The sequence below is a fragment of the Pseudorasbora parva genome, chromosome 24 (assembly GCF_024679245.1).
Source record: "Pseudorasbora parva isolate DD20220531a chromosome 24, ASM2467924v1, whole genome shotgun sequence".
Classification (NCBI taxonomy): domain Eukaryota; kingdom Metazoa; phylum Chordata; class Actinopteri; order Cypriniformes; family Gobionidae; genus Pseudorasbora; species Pseudorasbora parva.
Genome location: NC_090195.1, coordinates 16,919,196 through 16,935,765, shown reverse-complemented (window position 1 = coordinate 16,935,765; position 16,570 = coordinate 16,919,196). Strand labels below are relative to the sequence as shown.

Sequence of the window (16,570 nt, the reverse complement as noted above, 5' to 3'; positions counted from 1 at the left end):
GTAGTATGAATAAAATTCAGGCTAGTCTACATCCGCCATTCACTTCTGTGTCAAGTGTAGCCTACGCCTTAAAAGGCTGATTTATACTTCAGTGTCGGACCTGCGCCGTAGCCTCTACGCCATGCAGCTATGCGTCGATTTTCATTTATACTTCTGCGTCCTTGTCTGCGTTGACGTGCATTACATTTACATTTACATTTAATCATTTAGCAGACGCTTTTATCCAAAGCGACTTACAAAAAAGGGGAGAGCATAGAAGCAACGAAACAAATAAGGCCAACAACCTGTAAGAGCTGTAAGAAGTCTCAATTAATTAGCACAGTACACAAATTATTATTTTATTTTTTTATAGCCATCTACAATAGCCACCTACAACAAAAACTCACATACGCAAAATACAAAACACTGGATTTTGATAGCCATGATAACAACCCATTAGGACTAAGGCTGTTTCCCCATCTGTTGTCGTTAATGCAGATTCAGTGGCCCAATGGGTTGGTTTTGTATTCTAGCTAAACGCGTAGCAATAGCCATCTACAACAAAAACTCACGTACGCAAAATACAGAACACTGGATTATGATAGCTATGATAACTATGTAACACACCCGCCTGAAGGCACAAATCCGGAAAAACTGCACAAAAACGTGCAGTTACACATGCAGAGGAAGCATGTGTACCCCTGAGAGAAGGGTTCTGGCTGACCAATCACAGCGTGGAATTGACATGTTGTTACATTTTGAGAGGGAACAAAAGCCCAATTTATATTTCTGCGTTGAGTGTATGCCATAGTAATGCTATAGGCTACACGTGCTACACACAGCTGACGTAGCTACGGCGTACACCCGACGCAGAAGTATAAATTGTGCTTTTTATTTCTTATTATATTTTTTTCCACCACCATGTCTCTTAAGGGGCTCCTTACTAAGGAATACCATGTGTCGAGATATCAGAAAGGCAAATATTCTGTGAAAGTTCATTAACTGAGGATATTAATACAACTCTTCAGCAAAAAAAAACAAATACACATTCATAAAATATAAGGATTTAATAGACCAAAATACATTTAAATTCATAACATGTCTATTGAAATTATAACAGCACAGCCAAGGGCATTAAAAAAGAGCATTCAGTGTACAGTATAAAACAGTTCTGATTCAGACATGCATTGTATGAATACTACAGTTTCCATTATCTATGACATTAGTACAAAAGCTTTCATTTCCGCCCATATAACAGTGTCAGAGAAGAGTGCTTTATCAGTCCCATGTAATGCTGAGCATCTGACAGCTGAGTTCCCAGAGTTTCTGAGCCATTTCATCATCTGAAGCTTCTCTTGAACACTGTGCTGGAGCACAGTCACTGGAAACAAAGATCCTCAGGTTTAGTCATCATTAATACACAGATTAGAATAATATCTTAACCTAAACACATTGTATTATCTTAAAATCCAAATAAAGCAAATGAAAATGCATATCGGGACGTGGAAATAGAATTGTGCAGTTAATTTTCCATAATTCTGCCCTGTACCTGTAATATCCTCCACTCTCTTTGTCCAGCTCCGGCTCCACAGCGCAGTAAATGGTGGTCTGAGCCCCCTGAATAGTGGTCTTGGTGAAGGGGCTGAAGACCTTGAGTGCGATCTGCACAGGCTTGCTGAGGTTCCTAAACAGCTCTGACTGCACCACACCAGGATGGAGGGAGTACACAGTCACACCACTGCCTAAGAACATGACCATAATATTATCAGAGTTAACAGCCACACCTGCGTAAAACAACTAAACCAATAAAAAACAGCCGAGAAGTGTTTCGCTGCAGCCCGCGGTGGATGCCAAGCACTGTGTTTTTTCCGCAGGTTGTTTTCTATGTACGCAGGTTGAAGCGACCTCAGTTATGTGATATATAGACCCAGGAATGTGAATTTAAGCAGGCAACCTTGGCAAAAGAACACACATTTTACCCCCTAAACGCCTTTTTTTCCGGAGAACCCCCCGAGAAGCTATTGTTTTGGGCTAGTAGTTGGCGGGTTTTGTTGTAAAAATTTGGCAACCCCGTCTGCACGCACGATGGAATAAATGATCTTTGCCGGTGTTGTTAAAAAAATAATTTAATGATACACAGTTACTTACCAACATGATCATCGTTTTAGAGAGAAATAGTGAAGGTGAATGCATATACAAACAAGCTCTCCGTTTAGGACTGAACAAATTCAACCCAACGCCTTTGATGACATGGATGATTACGTTACTGTTTATCATCTGTCCATCATCGTCTAAAGCCCGCCCTGACAATTTCACTGGTCATAATTACTCCTCTATGGATCAAGTCCAGACCGAACTGCCCAAGCTCAAATGTTGTGGGCGGGGCTGAGTTCGGCTGGCATCCAGGATAGGTACTGCTACAACTAGGAACATAATTGTTTTAATATAAATAAGTATTGGATTAAATTCTTTGTTACTAAAGAGAAATTCACAGAAAATTGTGGTGATACCATGGTAAAATGATGATATCAAATATCACAGTACATTAACACGACACTGTTTGTTAACTAAAAACGGAAAACTTGTGTATTTTGCCCATTCATGTACACAAAAATGGCGTTTTGGGGTTCTGAAGATGCAAACTTTTGAAAATGGGTTTCAAATTAAAAGTTTTTTTGTTTCCCTATAAAGTACACGTATGCAAATTTGTTAAACGGTGACGTCATGTGCATGCATCTTTTGCAAGCGGCAACCTCCCCCAGTTTCTGTTGAAGCTAATACAGAAGTAACTTAAACTGCAAATACCCGAATGGCCACTAGGGACAGAATCTCACTGACCCCCATGTTAAATAATGACTTTGTTTGTGTGTGTGATGTAGTTTTGACTCTTTTACACATTTCATAAGCTCAAATTTTCAGCTGGACAAAATACCATCATATGTAGCCTATGCACATACAACAAGCACATCGTTTTGGATGTTCGGTAAGTTCCATCACGAAATATACATAACAAAAGCTGACCAATCCGGTTGTGAACATATCCCTATGCATTTAGGTTCTGAGTTAAAATGTCACTTTGTGAACGCTAAGAGGACCAGGGCCTAATGTGGGCTTTTTTTTGGTGGTCCGGACCAAACGAGACAAGCGAATCGAACTACAAGTGTGAACTATTAGAGAAATCACATCAAAGTTTGTTTTAATCAAACCAAATGCCAAGTGAGAGCACCACCAATGTCACGTTGTTGTACTCACATGAATACCAAGATAAACAAGAATGTGTTTTTGTTCTTAAGGATCATGTTTAGTCTAGCATTGATAGCCTTGCTATGAAGGTCACATACCCTGCAGTCTTTTAGCCAAGGAGCGTGTGCAGAGGATGTTAGCTAGTTTGCTCTGGCCATAAGCCCTCCGTGGGGAGTAACCCTTCTCACTGTTTATGTCATCCAGATGGATGCTGCCCCATGTATGGGCCACAGAAGCCACGTTGATGATCCTGGAGGGGGTAGATTTCTTGAGGAGGTCCAGCAGAAGGTAGGTGAGCAGAAAATGTCCTGTTGGTAGTTTGAAGAAGATAAAAATAGTCAGGGGTTGTTTGACCTTTCATTGTCCCTCATGTCCGGTTGATGCCTCTGTGCTTTATTTGTCTAATACCAATAAATGCATGGAAGTGGATGTATATGAAAAGGATGTGTATATGTGAGTGTTTAGGTTCCAACAGGAAGCTTGGGCTGATAAACTATTAAACAGCACGCACTGTCAATTTAGAGGGTCACTACTCTACATTAGTAGGAAGTCTGAGACTTCCTGTGTGAAACAAGGATGCTTTGTACATAGGGGCAGTCTATAACCAAACACAGTTTGTGCTTAATTTGAAAGAAGTCACTTTTATTGACTAAATTACTTTAAAAAATAAAGAGTAACTGTATGGATTCGAAACAGGAAATCCAATTTCACTAATAGTCTGATTTTTTATGTATGTTTGTATGTATGTATCTTATGTTTACATCTACAAAAAATTATAATCATTTAAAATTGCTGGAGATATCTGTAAAATTCAAAACACATCGATTTGTATTACATGCCCACTTACAAGTGTTCAAGGGTCAGGAGTCAGTACTTTTTTAAAGAAATGAATACTTTTATTCATAGTATTCATTAAATTGATTTTTTTTTTTTTTAAATACACTGAAGGCATTTATATTTAAAATAATTTGTGTTCTTGTGAACTTTCTATTCATCAAAGAATCCTGAAAAAAAGTTTCCACAAAAATATGAAGCAGTTGTAACAGTTTTGTTTCAGAAACAGAAATGTTTCTTGAGCAGCAAATTAGCATATGATTATAATTTTACAGAAATAAATTACATTCTAAAATATGCTTAAATAGAAAACCTTAAAATCTAGTATTTTACAATAAAACTGTTTTTACTTTACTTTTGATCAGAAATGCCTTTTATACTTCTTTCAAAAACCGTTACAATGCTTTATTACCTTATTAATGGCAGCAAAGTTAGTTTTTCATGAAATGTACACAATTTCAGATGTAATTTTGGTTTATGGCCATGATATTACTAAAGTCTAATTTGAAGGAAAATGAAAAGAAAAAAATCCTCCCGTCAACATCCTGCCCAAACTCCCTGTTTGAAAAAGAAAAACCAAAAATAATATTCATCACAGGTTAGGTCATCTGTGTTGGTATAACCTTTTTACTGTTTCCTTGTTCCTGCTCTTGGTTTGTCTCCTTGGTTTCTGATTGACTAGCTTAACTCAGATGATTGATTCATTTGCTCTATTTAAGCTGTGTTTTGTTCAGTTCTCAGTCCGTTCTTGTCCGTGTGTTTAATGGCTGTTTTTTGTTCCTGTTAATAAGTTATTTGTGAGCAATCCTGAGTACTTTATTATCTTCAAATGTTGTTATTAAATCTGTACTGCTGCACTCTTTTTAATTCACCTGCTGCAACCCTCAATTCGTGACATTTGTACTATGAAGATATATGAAGCAAGTAAACACATAATGTAAAACATACTGTAAGATAAAGTCATTACCTAAATGGTTTACACCAAACTGCATCTCGAAGCCATCTGCCGTTTTGGAATATGGGCACATCATGATTCCAGCATTGTTGATTAGGATGTTAACTTGCTTTTCCTCTAAAATACCAAAATATAAATAAAGAATCTTAATAATGATATTAATTTCGTTGCTCCAAGGAAATAACATACATAACAATGCATTTAAAGTAATACTCCAATGTCTTACGCACCCTTGTTTATGAGTTCTGCAAATGCTCTGATGGATTTGGTTTCTGATAAATCAAGTTTTTTCACCACAATGTTTTGGTTTCCAGAATCCTCCATTAATTCTTCTCTGGCGGCCTGTGCTTTTTCCAGGTCTCGACAGGCCATGATGACTCGAGCCCCTGAGGACATCACATCATAGAGAAGCTGATAGGAATGTTCTTTCCAGTCCGAAACAGAGCGGCTATCCTTCATGGATCTGAAATCATTCTGTTTACATATTCCAGCAAACATCCTTGCTGTGAAATGTCCTTGCATAATAATTAATTTGGTGCTAAACTGGGATGTAAGGCTGATGAGCTAACACAATAGCTGTTTGCCTGGTAATTACTGTGCAGAACGTCTATTATACTATTCAGAGCAATTTGGCTGGCAAGCGTCAGAGTTTCTTTGTTGGAATTCAGCGGGTCCATGTGGGAAAGTGTACAGTTTTACATCTCTTTGGCAGATAGTATTGTAATCCTGTCGTTTATTTATCAGCATGCATTCAAAGCTTCCAGGAGCCTGTCGTTTATTATAAGATGAAATATTTGCTATTATAAATGCATCACATTTGACATTAGGACACTGAGTACAGTTTATAGATTCAGATTTAGCTGCTTTCATGCAATATTTTAAAGAGAATAAAATAGAATACAAATGGATCAAAAATATTTGTGTCAACTGCTACAATAGTGTACATACAGTGGGCTAGATTGCAATTATTCCAGCTAAACTCCCTATACCCCCTTTTAATTTGAGTCGCATTACACATGGCATGGTTTTGTCCCGTAACAGGTTGGCAGTGGATGCCGTTCACAGCATGTGCTGTGAACAGAACAAATCAATTTATTCTGAGCATTTTCCTTTTAAGGTCAAGACTGAGTTGAGATGTAGTATGTCCTGAAAACTAAAATGAGGTCTGTTAGTTCCTTACCTCGTCTGGCAAGGTCTCTCGCCGTCTCTTTGCCTATGCCTGTATTCGCTCCTGTGATTATGACTGTTTTATCATCAAGACGTACAGAAGACCGCCACTGACCACAGAAGAAATTTCTGGAATTGATTACAGAGGATATGTCTATATATATTTCATAGTGAATACCTAAAGTGAAGTAGTAGATATGAACGGGGCTCGTTGTCACACTTGTTACTCTAGTGTATTTTGTTGTATCGCTGTTATTACTAATTAAATTCAGTTAATTAGTTAAACTTAAATTTAGGAATTAAGTAAATGCACATTGTCAACAATTATAAGATCAATAACATGTTGTATACATTATACAAGATTCAACTCCTTTTTAAAAGTCGGTTTAATGTAATTGAAGTTTAAATGTCTTAAACATCCAAGTTGCTTGTACTTAAAAATGTAAGGGCTTTTCCTACAGTGAAATTCACAAAACAGAAAAATATAACTTTCTGAAATATCAGACAATTTTTTTGACCAAATATTTAACATAAATTTAGCTTATTTTAAGGTTTGAAGTTGTTTGAAACCAACATAAAAACTAACTTTTAAAACACATTTGTAACTTGGTTAATGACTCACAATCTAGTAGATGCTGACTGAGATGAAGCAATTATGACAACTATAGCCCCATTCTCCTGTATTTAAATTATATCAGCTGGTATGATCCAAAAATGTATGGTATGGTAAAGTAGTTAAATAGTACAGGCATAGTAATGGGCATTTTTGTTTTTGAGGAGATTTTGTTTTTTTTTTAATGCTGTTTAAGAACATTGTTGGATCACATGTATCCAGTTATGAACATTCTGGTGAAAAAAAAAGTTGTACCAATAAAGTTTTACAGACTTGCTTACCTTATTGAGTGCATTGTTCCAATATTGCCTGGCTCCCCTCAGCAGACAGTAGTGCTCTACTCTAGCGTCCGGTGTAATTTATGAATGAGATATTACTATGCGGTCCGTGTCCAAGCCCCTCCCGTCCAGAGCTCTGTCCTCTGGCCAATGAAACGCCTCTGAGATCAATATACGTTCATCCAGCCACCGCTCGCAGGAATGCGCTCGCTGTGATGGCCTTGAACTCCAAGGCAGCTTTGTTGAATTGAATCTCTTTTGCAAGGTTGGACATTCCGCTACACGTCACCAGAACAGACAATACAATTACGTCACCCACTTAAAAATGAGCTAAATTGTGCAAATGCCGTGACCGCGTGTGTCCACTAGATGTCCGTCTAATGTTTCTCTGCGAATTATTTACAGCACACTGAACAGTGAACACCGTCTTACCTCAGAGAAGTAATGTAACTTCGATGCTTTAAATGGTAAATCGTTAAGTGAACATTAACATTCACATTTTTTAACCTTTTTTCCGTTTGTCAACCCTTAAGCCTACTTAAAGGGATAGTTCACCCAAAAAAAGAAAATTCTGCCATTTACCTATCCTCATGTTATTCTAAACCTGTATGGAGTTTCTTTCTTCTGTTGAACACAAAAGGAGGTATTTTAATGAATTTTTGTAACCAGACAGTAACTGAAGACATCCATTGACTTCCATATGTTCCTATTATGGAAAGCAATGGCTACAGTCAACTGTCTTGTTAAAGACATTCTTCAAAAAAAAAAAAACTTTGTGTGTGTGTGTGTGTGTGTGTGTGTGTGTGTGTGTGTGTGTGTGTGTGTGTGTGTGTGTGTGTGTGTGTGTGTGTGTGTGTGTGTGTGTGTGTGTGTGTGTGTGTGTGTGTGTGTGTGTGTGTGTGTGTGTGTGTGTGTGTGTGTTCAACAACATTTGGTGCTTGTGTTTGGGTGAACTACCCCACTAATGTTAGTTTTACTTATATCCCCTTTGGATACATCCCAAGACATTTTTTCTACCCCATTAACACAATGATATTTTAAAGTATTATTTAGCTTTCATATTTATTTCTACTGTGTCCAAGCAAAGTATTTTGTTACATGTTCTGCACCATGGGATATTTTGTTTTCAAATTACAATAAACTGACTTTAGCCATTACTAGCTACAATAAAGTTACACAGCATGTTTCAATAATCGCATACCTGAAAAATCCAGCATAAACTAGCATGAATCCCATGTTGGTCCAGGCTGGTTTACAGCGGATTGTGCCTCTATGTTGAGACTGTCTTAAGAACCAGTTTGACCAAGTTTTAAACTTTCAAATGTCAATACTCCTTGTATCTCTGAATCAATACTACCCAAAATAAAGTATCACTACATTAGAATAACACATGAATACAGAGAGGGCTCGATAGGTTGCTGTTGAATGGCATTCGTATGAAATAAGGCTGTTTTGGAAGTCATATCTTCTCATTTCCAACGAATCCCCAGCAGATGGCAGCTGACAGCCCACAGTCTCCTCGCAGTGTCATCGTCATCAGCAGCCCTGGAGCACGGGGCCATGGCACAGTTACTGTGAGAGATCATGAGAGAAACTATTTTACTAAACAGTAGCACGAGGAAGCTTAGAGCAGTTAATTTGATTACTGCCAAATTTCGCATCACTAGTGCAAAATAAAAAGCATGTTGTTAATATGAACAATGGTGCTTGCTTATTGGAACGGATGATCATTGAGGTTATTATTTTATGTGTGCAACAGTTAGCACCAGCTACTGTACTCTAGTTCTGACAAACCTGTAGTAGGTTCCAGTGGGCAGGTCAGGAGTAACGGCACAGTACAGCGTGGTATATGCGCCCTCTGCAGGGGTTTTTATCAGGAAACCAAACGTCTTCACAAAGACCTGTTGAGACTTCTTCAGATGCCTGATGATCTCTGTCTTCACTAGACCTGGATCCACAGCATAAACACTCACTCCCATCTCTGTCACAGAAGCAGAGCTGAACATTACTCTACATGAGCAGCAGTTAGAAGAATGAAAAGCTAATCTCGCTTTATTTTCACAAAGTGTGCAAGAACACTCTTATATTGACTAAATGAAGAATTGTTTTTGGTAAAACATGGGACAGTCATGTTAGGATAGCATACGGATGAATTAGCAACACATTATATGGAAGGTTTGCCCATCTCCATCTGACACATGATCGCCTTAAAGGGGCAGTTCACCTAAAAATGAAGATTCAGTCATCCTTTAGTCACACTTGTGTCCTTTTCCATGTACTCTGAAAGTAAAAGGGGAACATTTGACATCTGGGACACTCCAATGCACCATTTACACAGAACCTGTTTTTGTGTTTAAAATATGAGATGGAAAGCAGTGGACTGTGTTTATATCACAATTCAGACTTTGCAATTGCGAGTTTATATCTTACAATTCTGAGAATAATTTGTTCTCGGAATTTAAACGTAATAAACCATAATTGTATAAATTTTTCTCAAAATTGTGAGCTTTAATAAATTGCAGGAAAAAAAACGTAGTGTGGTCTGTGCAAAAAAAAAGTGTGAGATAAGAAAAAACACAAGGTTTAGAGTTTTTGAAGAAGCAAACATGGACTGAGAAATCAAAATTTCCTTGAGCTTTTGACATATTAAGAGGTCATCATACTTTTAGAATATCCTGTAAGTTTCAGAACTGAAAACTTCCTTGTTAGTCCAAAAAGCTTTTATTGTAACCAAGCCCGGATGCCAGCCGATCTCAGCCCCACCCACAACATTTGAGCTTGGGCAGTTTGGTCTGGACTTGATCCATAGAGGAGTAATTTTGCCCAAACAGAAACTGGTCGGACCAATGAAATTGTCAGGGCGGGCTTTAGACGATGATGGACAGATGATAAACAGTAACATAATCATCCATGTCATCAAAGGTGCTTGGTTAAATTTGTTCTAATCCTAAACGGAGAACTTTTTTGCATAAGCATTCGTCTTCAGTGTTCCTCACAGAAATGATGATCATGTTGGTAAGTAACTGTGCATCATGAAATTCTTTTTTTTACAACACCGGCAAAGATCGTTTATTCCAGCGTGCGTGCAGACAGGGTTGCCAAGTTTGTACATCAAAACCATAGACTGTAAAAAAATATGGACGTAGTGTCCGTGACGTCACCCATAGGATTCTGATAAGCCGTTCTGAAGCTTAAAGTATGGCCGAGCTGGGCGTTGCCATAGACAGTAAAAGAAATGGACCGAGCGATCCCATTGACGTCAACGGCGAAATAATGAAGTCAACCTAGGGGCACTCACTTCCTGATGGCTGAGTGAACTGCGCAGGCTCAGACTGAGCTTGAGGACGTAGATGTGACGTGAGCCTCCTGTCTGACAGCTGTAGGTCTTCTAGTAGATGTGGAAAGTGAAAGCTGAATCACGTTGTTTAAATATTTTCTCCCGTTGCTTTTGGCTCACTATGGGCTTCTCCCCATTCTTCCCCCTTGACTTTATCAGACTTTATGTCTCCACGTCCCCCCCGACTGTCTCATAGACAGTAAGAGATTGCCTGCGAGCGTCTCCTCAGGTCTATACAGTAATTTCTCAACTGTGCGACAGAGTCGCGTTGGTTATGACGCAATCGTTAGCCTATTTTTACAAAAACAGCTTCTGCGGGGCGATAGTGTAAGATACAAGGTAACGGAGCCTTTTATGCATTGTCGTGTTTCTTTAGAAATAAACAATGGACAAATGGAGTCTTTAAACGTCTCAGATGTAAAGTTATTCACTGTCAAAGTGACTCAAAAATGAATGGGAGTCAATGGGATGCTAACAGCAGGTGATGGCTTGGTTAGCAATGGCACCCCTAGGGGTGGAACGCTTTCCGAGCGCTAGATTACCCCCCTGGGCGTTGCCATCTTGTGAGCGAGTCAACGCGCGTCACTCCCGGATAACAGAAAATGGGCAAAAAGGCGGGATGTGTGCGGAGCTGAGGTGACGCAATGACTATAGACGGCGGATAAATGGCTATCCACTTGAAAACCACGCCCTTAATTATGCAGAACCTTAAGGCTTAATATAACGAAAACGAATGAGTTATAAAAAAATTCACCCCCCTCAGAGTTGTCATGAAGATCAAAATTAGCCTTATAAGCCAAAACCACAATTTGTACCAGGCTGTAAACATGTTTTTTTTCTGCTTTAAAGTTGAGAATTTTAAAGGGGGGGTGAAATGCTGTTTCATGCATACTGATCTTTTTACACTGTTAAAGACTTGGAATCCCATACTAAACATACACAAAGTTTCAAAAGTTAAGGTGGACGTTTGATGGGAGTATTTCTTTGTCAAAAATACTACTTCCGGTTAGTCATAAGTATCATGCGTCCCCTTGACGTTAATGGGGGCGGAATTTCCTTGTATGGGCCTTACGGACAATTCTACAGGAAGAGCGTGAGAGAGAGAGAGAGAGAGGGAGAGAGAGAGAGAGAGAGGGAGAGAGCGAAAGTAACAGGCTACGCCCATCAAAGCGCTGGCTTGTAGGATGCTGGACAGGTGATGTGCACATAACAATGTCACCAAAAAAGTGCGTTTTTGGTTGCTAGACCAAGACAGTCCTGCACAGATTCCCCCAAAACCCCGCGTTAAGGCAACAGTGGATGTAATTTGCTTTTCCGGATCAGCAACTGAGTTGCGCGAATGTTTATATATGTTCGCTGCATTTCGGTGCCGACTGTTTCATAAACAAGGCCCAGCTTGACGCCAGCTTTTTCCCAATCGCCTAATGCTGAATGATGGAGCAGTCCCAACGTTAGAAGGGTGAGTGAGACTGCTTCAAATGTCTGTGTTTTTTTTAGTCCGCTTACTGTCTACACAAACCACGCGTAAACACACAAACACACGTGCACAACTGCACTTCCCACATGTACACCTTCAAAGACAAAAATACGACGATATAATTCAAGTATAAATATGTAAATAACACAAGCCGCTAAGCATATTATATAGTTAGTGTATAACTTGTACCACATACAGACGTCCTGCTCTAGTCGTTTTTGCTGCTGCTCCTGTTCAACTGCAGCCTCTGGGTCTGATTCCGGATCATAGATGTATGGCTGTATCTGATTAAAAGCCATATTTTTATTTTGAATAAAGTTTTTTTCCCGCGACGCACTCGACTCAACATAGCAGCAGCGAGCACACGTCATTATTTAGCTCCGCTCACACAACACGCCCCCACCCGCTCGACTTTTTTCGGAAAGACTCGGAAAAGCGCATCTTTCTTATATAATTATTAAAAAAATAAAGACTTTTCGGAGATATGCAGGATGCAATGCTACTCTATAGGTACTCAAGATTGACATGACACTGACTGAAACTGAGTGTTTCACCCCCCCTTTAACATGGGGCTCAATGAGATTCTGCTTCTTTCTGGAGCCTGCCTCTAGTGGCCAGTTAAGGAATTACAGTTTACATTACTTCCGTATTGGCTTCAAGAGAGATCGCGGGAGGTTGCCGCTTGATCAAAACCCACCAACTACTAGCCCAAAACAATAGCTTCTCGGGGGGCATTTGGGGGGTAAAATGTGTGTTATTTTGGCAAGGGTGCCTGCTAAAATTCCCATTCCTGGGTCTATACATCACATAACTGAGGCCGCTTCACTTCAACCCGCAGACATGGAAAACAACCCTTGGGAAAACCGCAGACTTGGCAACACAGTGCATTTGAGTTCTGTTGACGTTTGACAACTAATATAATGCGTCACTCCGTTGCTCTGATTGGTTGTAGGTCTATCCATTTGAGTTCTTTCCTGGTTCGGTTGAAACACGCCCCATAATTACAGCCCAATGACGAAGTATCAGAGTCATATTCTGACTAGAATTAAGTATATGGATGTCAGGCTATCAAAGACCACCTCTGCAGATGAAAATCAACACCTACTTCATCATTGCAACTTTGGCCACGCCCACTGGCATGTTAGTGATATGACAAGGAGAAAAGAGGATCAGTGGACTAAAAATAACATTACCTTCCAAAGGATCCTAATGTAAGGAATGTTGTTTTTCTATATTTTATTAAACAATATGAATGTCTCAGTTAAGCACTATTTTGTATTCGGTACATTTCCCTGTGGATTCTTTGGTAAATCAGCCACAAATGCAGCACAGGCTTTGCAAACAGACTTTTACGATATGGACTCAACAGTAATGGGTCAGCATGTAAGTAACCGTGTTAATTCTAATGCCTAATCTGTGACCAGTGATTTCTGATATGATTCATGTTCAGTCAGATGTTCTTAGTCTATGTGTCAGTAAATTAAACCAGTGAGCAAACAGTCAACTTCACATTCTCTTAGTAAGAAAATAATCTGTTATTCAAACTGTGATTAAATTATTGAAAGCGATCAAAGAATGCTCCCTTTGCAATCGCCGGGGCTGTCAATTGAACAGCGTGAGCTTAGTGTTAAATTATACAATGCTCATCACTGCAACCTTTCATGCCACGATCTAAATATAATGCTACAGATCTAAACATAATGCTATAATCAACACTTTTCATGATTAGTTAATCAACACTTTTCATGATTAGATAATGATAGCTGTAATAGTAAAAACAAGTTAAAAGTTTGAGAGAGCTGTAACACTAAGCTATTTCATATGCAAAGATGTCAGCCAATCACAGCAGTGGGCGTGTACACTGAAGTCTCACAGCAGACACGCCCCTTAAAAACAGAGCGATCCAATCAGAGGGCTAAAATCAGGGTAGGAAAAATGCCTTTTATTTCTAAATTATGACACTATTTGATGTTTAAAAAAATCATAGTCGCATTATAAATATATTCCAGTCCCAGGAAATATTACAAAGCAATAACCCCTTTAAATGAACCTTTACTTGAGTGCCACGTTTTTAGAATGCCTATCATGCACAAGACATTACAAAAGAGACATCCAGTCTTGCATTGCATGTTTGTGCATTTTGGGGGCAGGGAGGGGCGTGTTTGCTTGGGTTTATTTCAAATATCAGCAGTGTTTACGGCACCTTTAAAACATTCTACATAAATGTTCTGTATGAACGGGCCCTTTAAATGCGTTTTCCTTTTTTTCAAATTCCTAAAATCATGTTTTTAGATTTCCCTTTCTATCCTTTGTTTTAAGCATGATCACCTGGCTTCTTACCTTCCACTCTTGCGGCGAGCTCTCGTGTGAAAAGTACGTTGGCCAGTTTGCTCTGTACGTAGGCCTTCACTGGATGATAGCTTTTCTCACTGTTCAGATCCTCAAAGTGGATCTTTCCCATGGGATGAACCAATGAAGAGACATTAATCACTCTAGAAGGAGCTGAATGCTTCAACAGATCCATTAGGAGGAACGTGAGAAAGAAATGTCCTGAAAAAGAAAAGGAGTCATACATCACATGTCAAGTGTGAACAATCTCTATAGATGCTAAACAACAAATAAGGATTCTTTGATATTGCTCGAAAGAATGAGAATGACCGGCGCACTTCATCATACCTAAATGATTGACTCCAAACTGTGTCTCAAAGCCGTCTGTTGTCGTGGAATATGGGCAGATTGCCACTCCAGCATTGTTAATCAGCAAATGTAGAGACTTTTCATCTTAAATAAAATAAAAGAACTATTTTTAAGATCAGATAAGAATTAAATATGATGCATAGCATATAAAAACATATACATTTAAAAAAAAAACTTTAAAAACTTTAATCATTACTCACTGCTGTAAATCAGTTCAGCAAAATCACAGATGGATTTTGTGTCGGCCAGGTCCAGTTTACAAACCACCACGATGGCGTTCTCCACGTCTCTGCTGATGTCACTGGCTGCCTCCTCAGCCTTCACCATGTCTCTGCAGGCCAGGATCACTCGTGCACCTCAGGATTGATGACATGCTTTGTTCCATTATTTGAAAAACTGGTACATTCTTTAGAGCATTTTCGGGGTGGGGGTTAGGATAGGATAGGATAGGATAGGATAGGATAGGATAGGATAGGATAGGATAGGATAGGATAGGATAGGATAGGATAGGATAGGATAGGATAGGATAGGATAGGATAGGATGGGATAGGATAGGATAGGATAGGATAGTAGTCTGGATAGGTCTAAATATCAGATCAAAGGGCTATGCAGTCAGATGTAATATCTTTCATTCGTGCCTCTAATATGAAATGAAGGTTTTATGTGTTTTTTCCACAGTGTCTCGATTTGGCCACAGTACCCACCCCGCTTTGCCAGGTCCTTCGCCGTTTCTTTCCCAATCCCGGAGTTTGCTCCAGTCACTATAGCAGTTTTTCCATCTAACCGAATATCAGATGACCAGCTTTTGGTGAAAAGCCCTCTGAAAATAATAAATACTTCTAATAATAAGTAATACTCTTGACATACAGATGTCAAATATTACTATTATGTTAAAAGGTAAAAATGAAATATGTTTATTTTAATATTGTATGCATATTTATAATAATTCCTTTAATACTACTACTAATAACAATAATAACATTTCTATTAATACAATAATAATAAATGCTAATATTTAAATACCTCTTAAGTTAATTATACTGATTGTTAAAAATAAACATTATTATTACTACTATTATTAGTTGCCAATATTTCGATATCTCTTCAGTTAATTAAACTGATTTTTTAAAAATAAAAGCATTATTATTATTATCAATAATAATAAATAAATTATAATAATATGATAAAATAATATTATGATACTATTATGAAAACTTATGATACTTCTCGTGTTTGTTTGCCTCTTCGAGTTTAATCACTTGCTGCATTCCTCAATTGAAAAAAGTCGCTTTAGATGAATGCGTCTGCTAAATGAATAAATGTAAATGTATTATCACTATTATGAATAATACAATTATATTTCAATGCTTATTAATCAAGTTAAGTATTGATTTATTAATCAAGTTAAGTACTGATTATTTAAAATAAGCACATTTTTATTAATCATTATGTTTCAGTATCTCTTAATCAATTTAATTACACTTATTTATGCAGTGATAATACAGGATTATATATATATATATATATATATATATATATATATATATATTCTAATTTCTGTTAAACAAAAGAAATTAATTAAAAAATAATAATCAAAAATAAGATATTTCAATATGTTCATTATACTGATTATTTACAATAAAAAATAAATACATTTATATTTATAATAAAATAATAATACAAAATCTCTCAATCACGTTAATTATGCAGATCAAATTAAAAAAGCAAAAAGCACCTTACCTTAACACATTCATTTTCTCAAACGTCTTATTACATGTGAACCAAGAAGGAAGATCTTTTCCAAAGCTTCTCATGATACTGTCATAATAAATGCTTGAGTGTAATTTGTACTTGAATAAGGAGGACAGAAAATCCCCTTTCTTTTTGGGGCCAGAACGAATTGATCATGTTTTGCATGCACAATAAATTCATTCGCTTTACATGCCGCATTCATTTGAAAGGCCACGCTGCTAAATGAAGCAGTGCATGT

General features: G+C 38.0%; 2 protein-coding genes across 2 annotated transcripts; both read right to left on the bottom strand.

The window, feature by feature from the left end:
* Positions 1–1,031: 1,031 nt before the first annotated feature.
* On the bottom strand, positions 1,032–7,333 carry zgc:112332 (uncharacterized protein LOC553712 homolog). Its single transcript, XM_067434379.1, has 7 exons — positions 7,073–7,333; positions 6,192–6,307; positions 5,242–5,397; positions 5,024–5,128; positions 3,321–3,530; positions 1,529–1,721; positions 1,032–1,360 (listed from the first exon to the last, which is right to left on the bottom strand). Exons 1-7 carry the CDS (start codon positions 7,084–7,086, stop codon positions 1,258–1,260), a joined length of 897 nt encoding a protein of 298 aa, XP_067290480.1. The 5' UTR covers positions 7,087–7,333; the 3' UTR covers positions 1,032–1,257.
* An 824-nt stretch (positions 7,334–8,157) lies between these two features.
* si:dkey-73n8.3 (uncharacterized protein LOC100150965 homolog) lies at positions 8,158–16,385 on the bottom strand. The gene is made up of 7 exons (XM_067434380.1): positions 16,321–16,385; positions 15,285–15,400; positions 14,781–14,936; positions 14,560–14,664; positions 14,224–14,433; positions 8,864–9,050; positions 8,158–8,641 (listed from the first exon to the last, which is right to left on the bottom strand). The coding sequence occupies exons 1-7, from the start codon at positions 16,332–16,334 to the stop codon at positions 8,539–8,541; spliced, it is 891 nt and encodes a 296-aa protein (XP_067290481.1). The 5' UTR covers positions 16,335–16,385; the 3' UTR covers positions 8,158–8,538.
* Between the last annotated feature and the right edge of the window lie 185 nt (positions 16,386–16,570).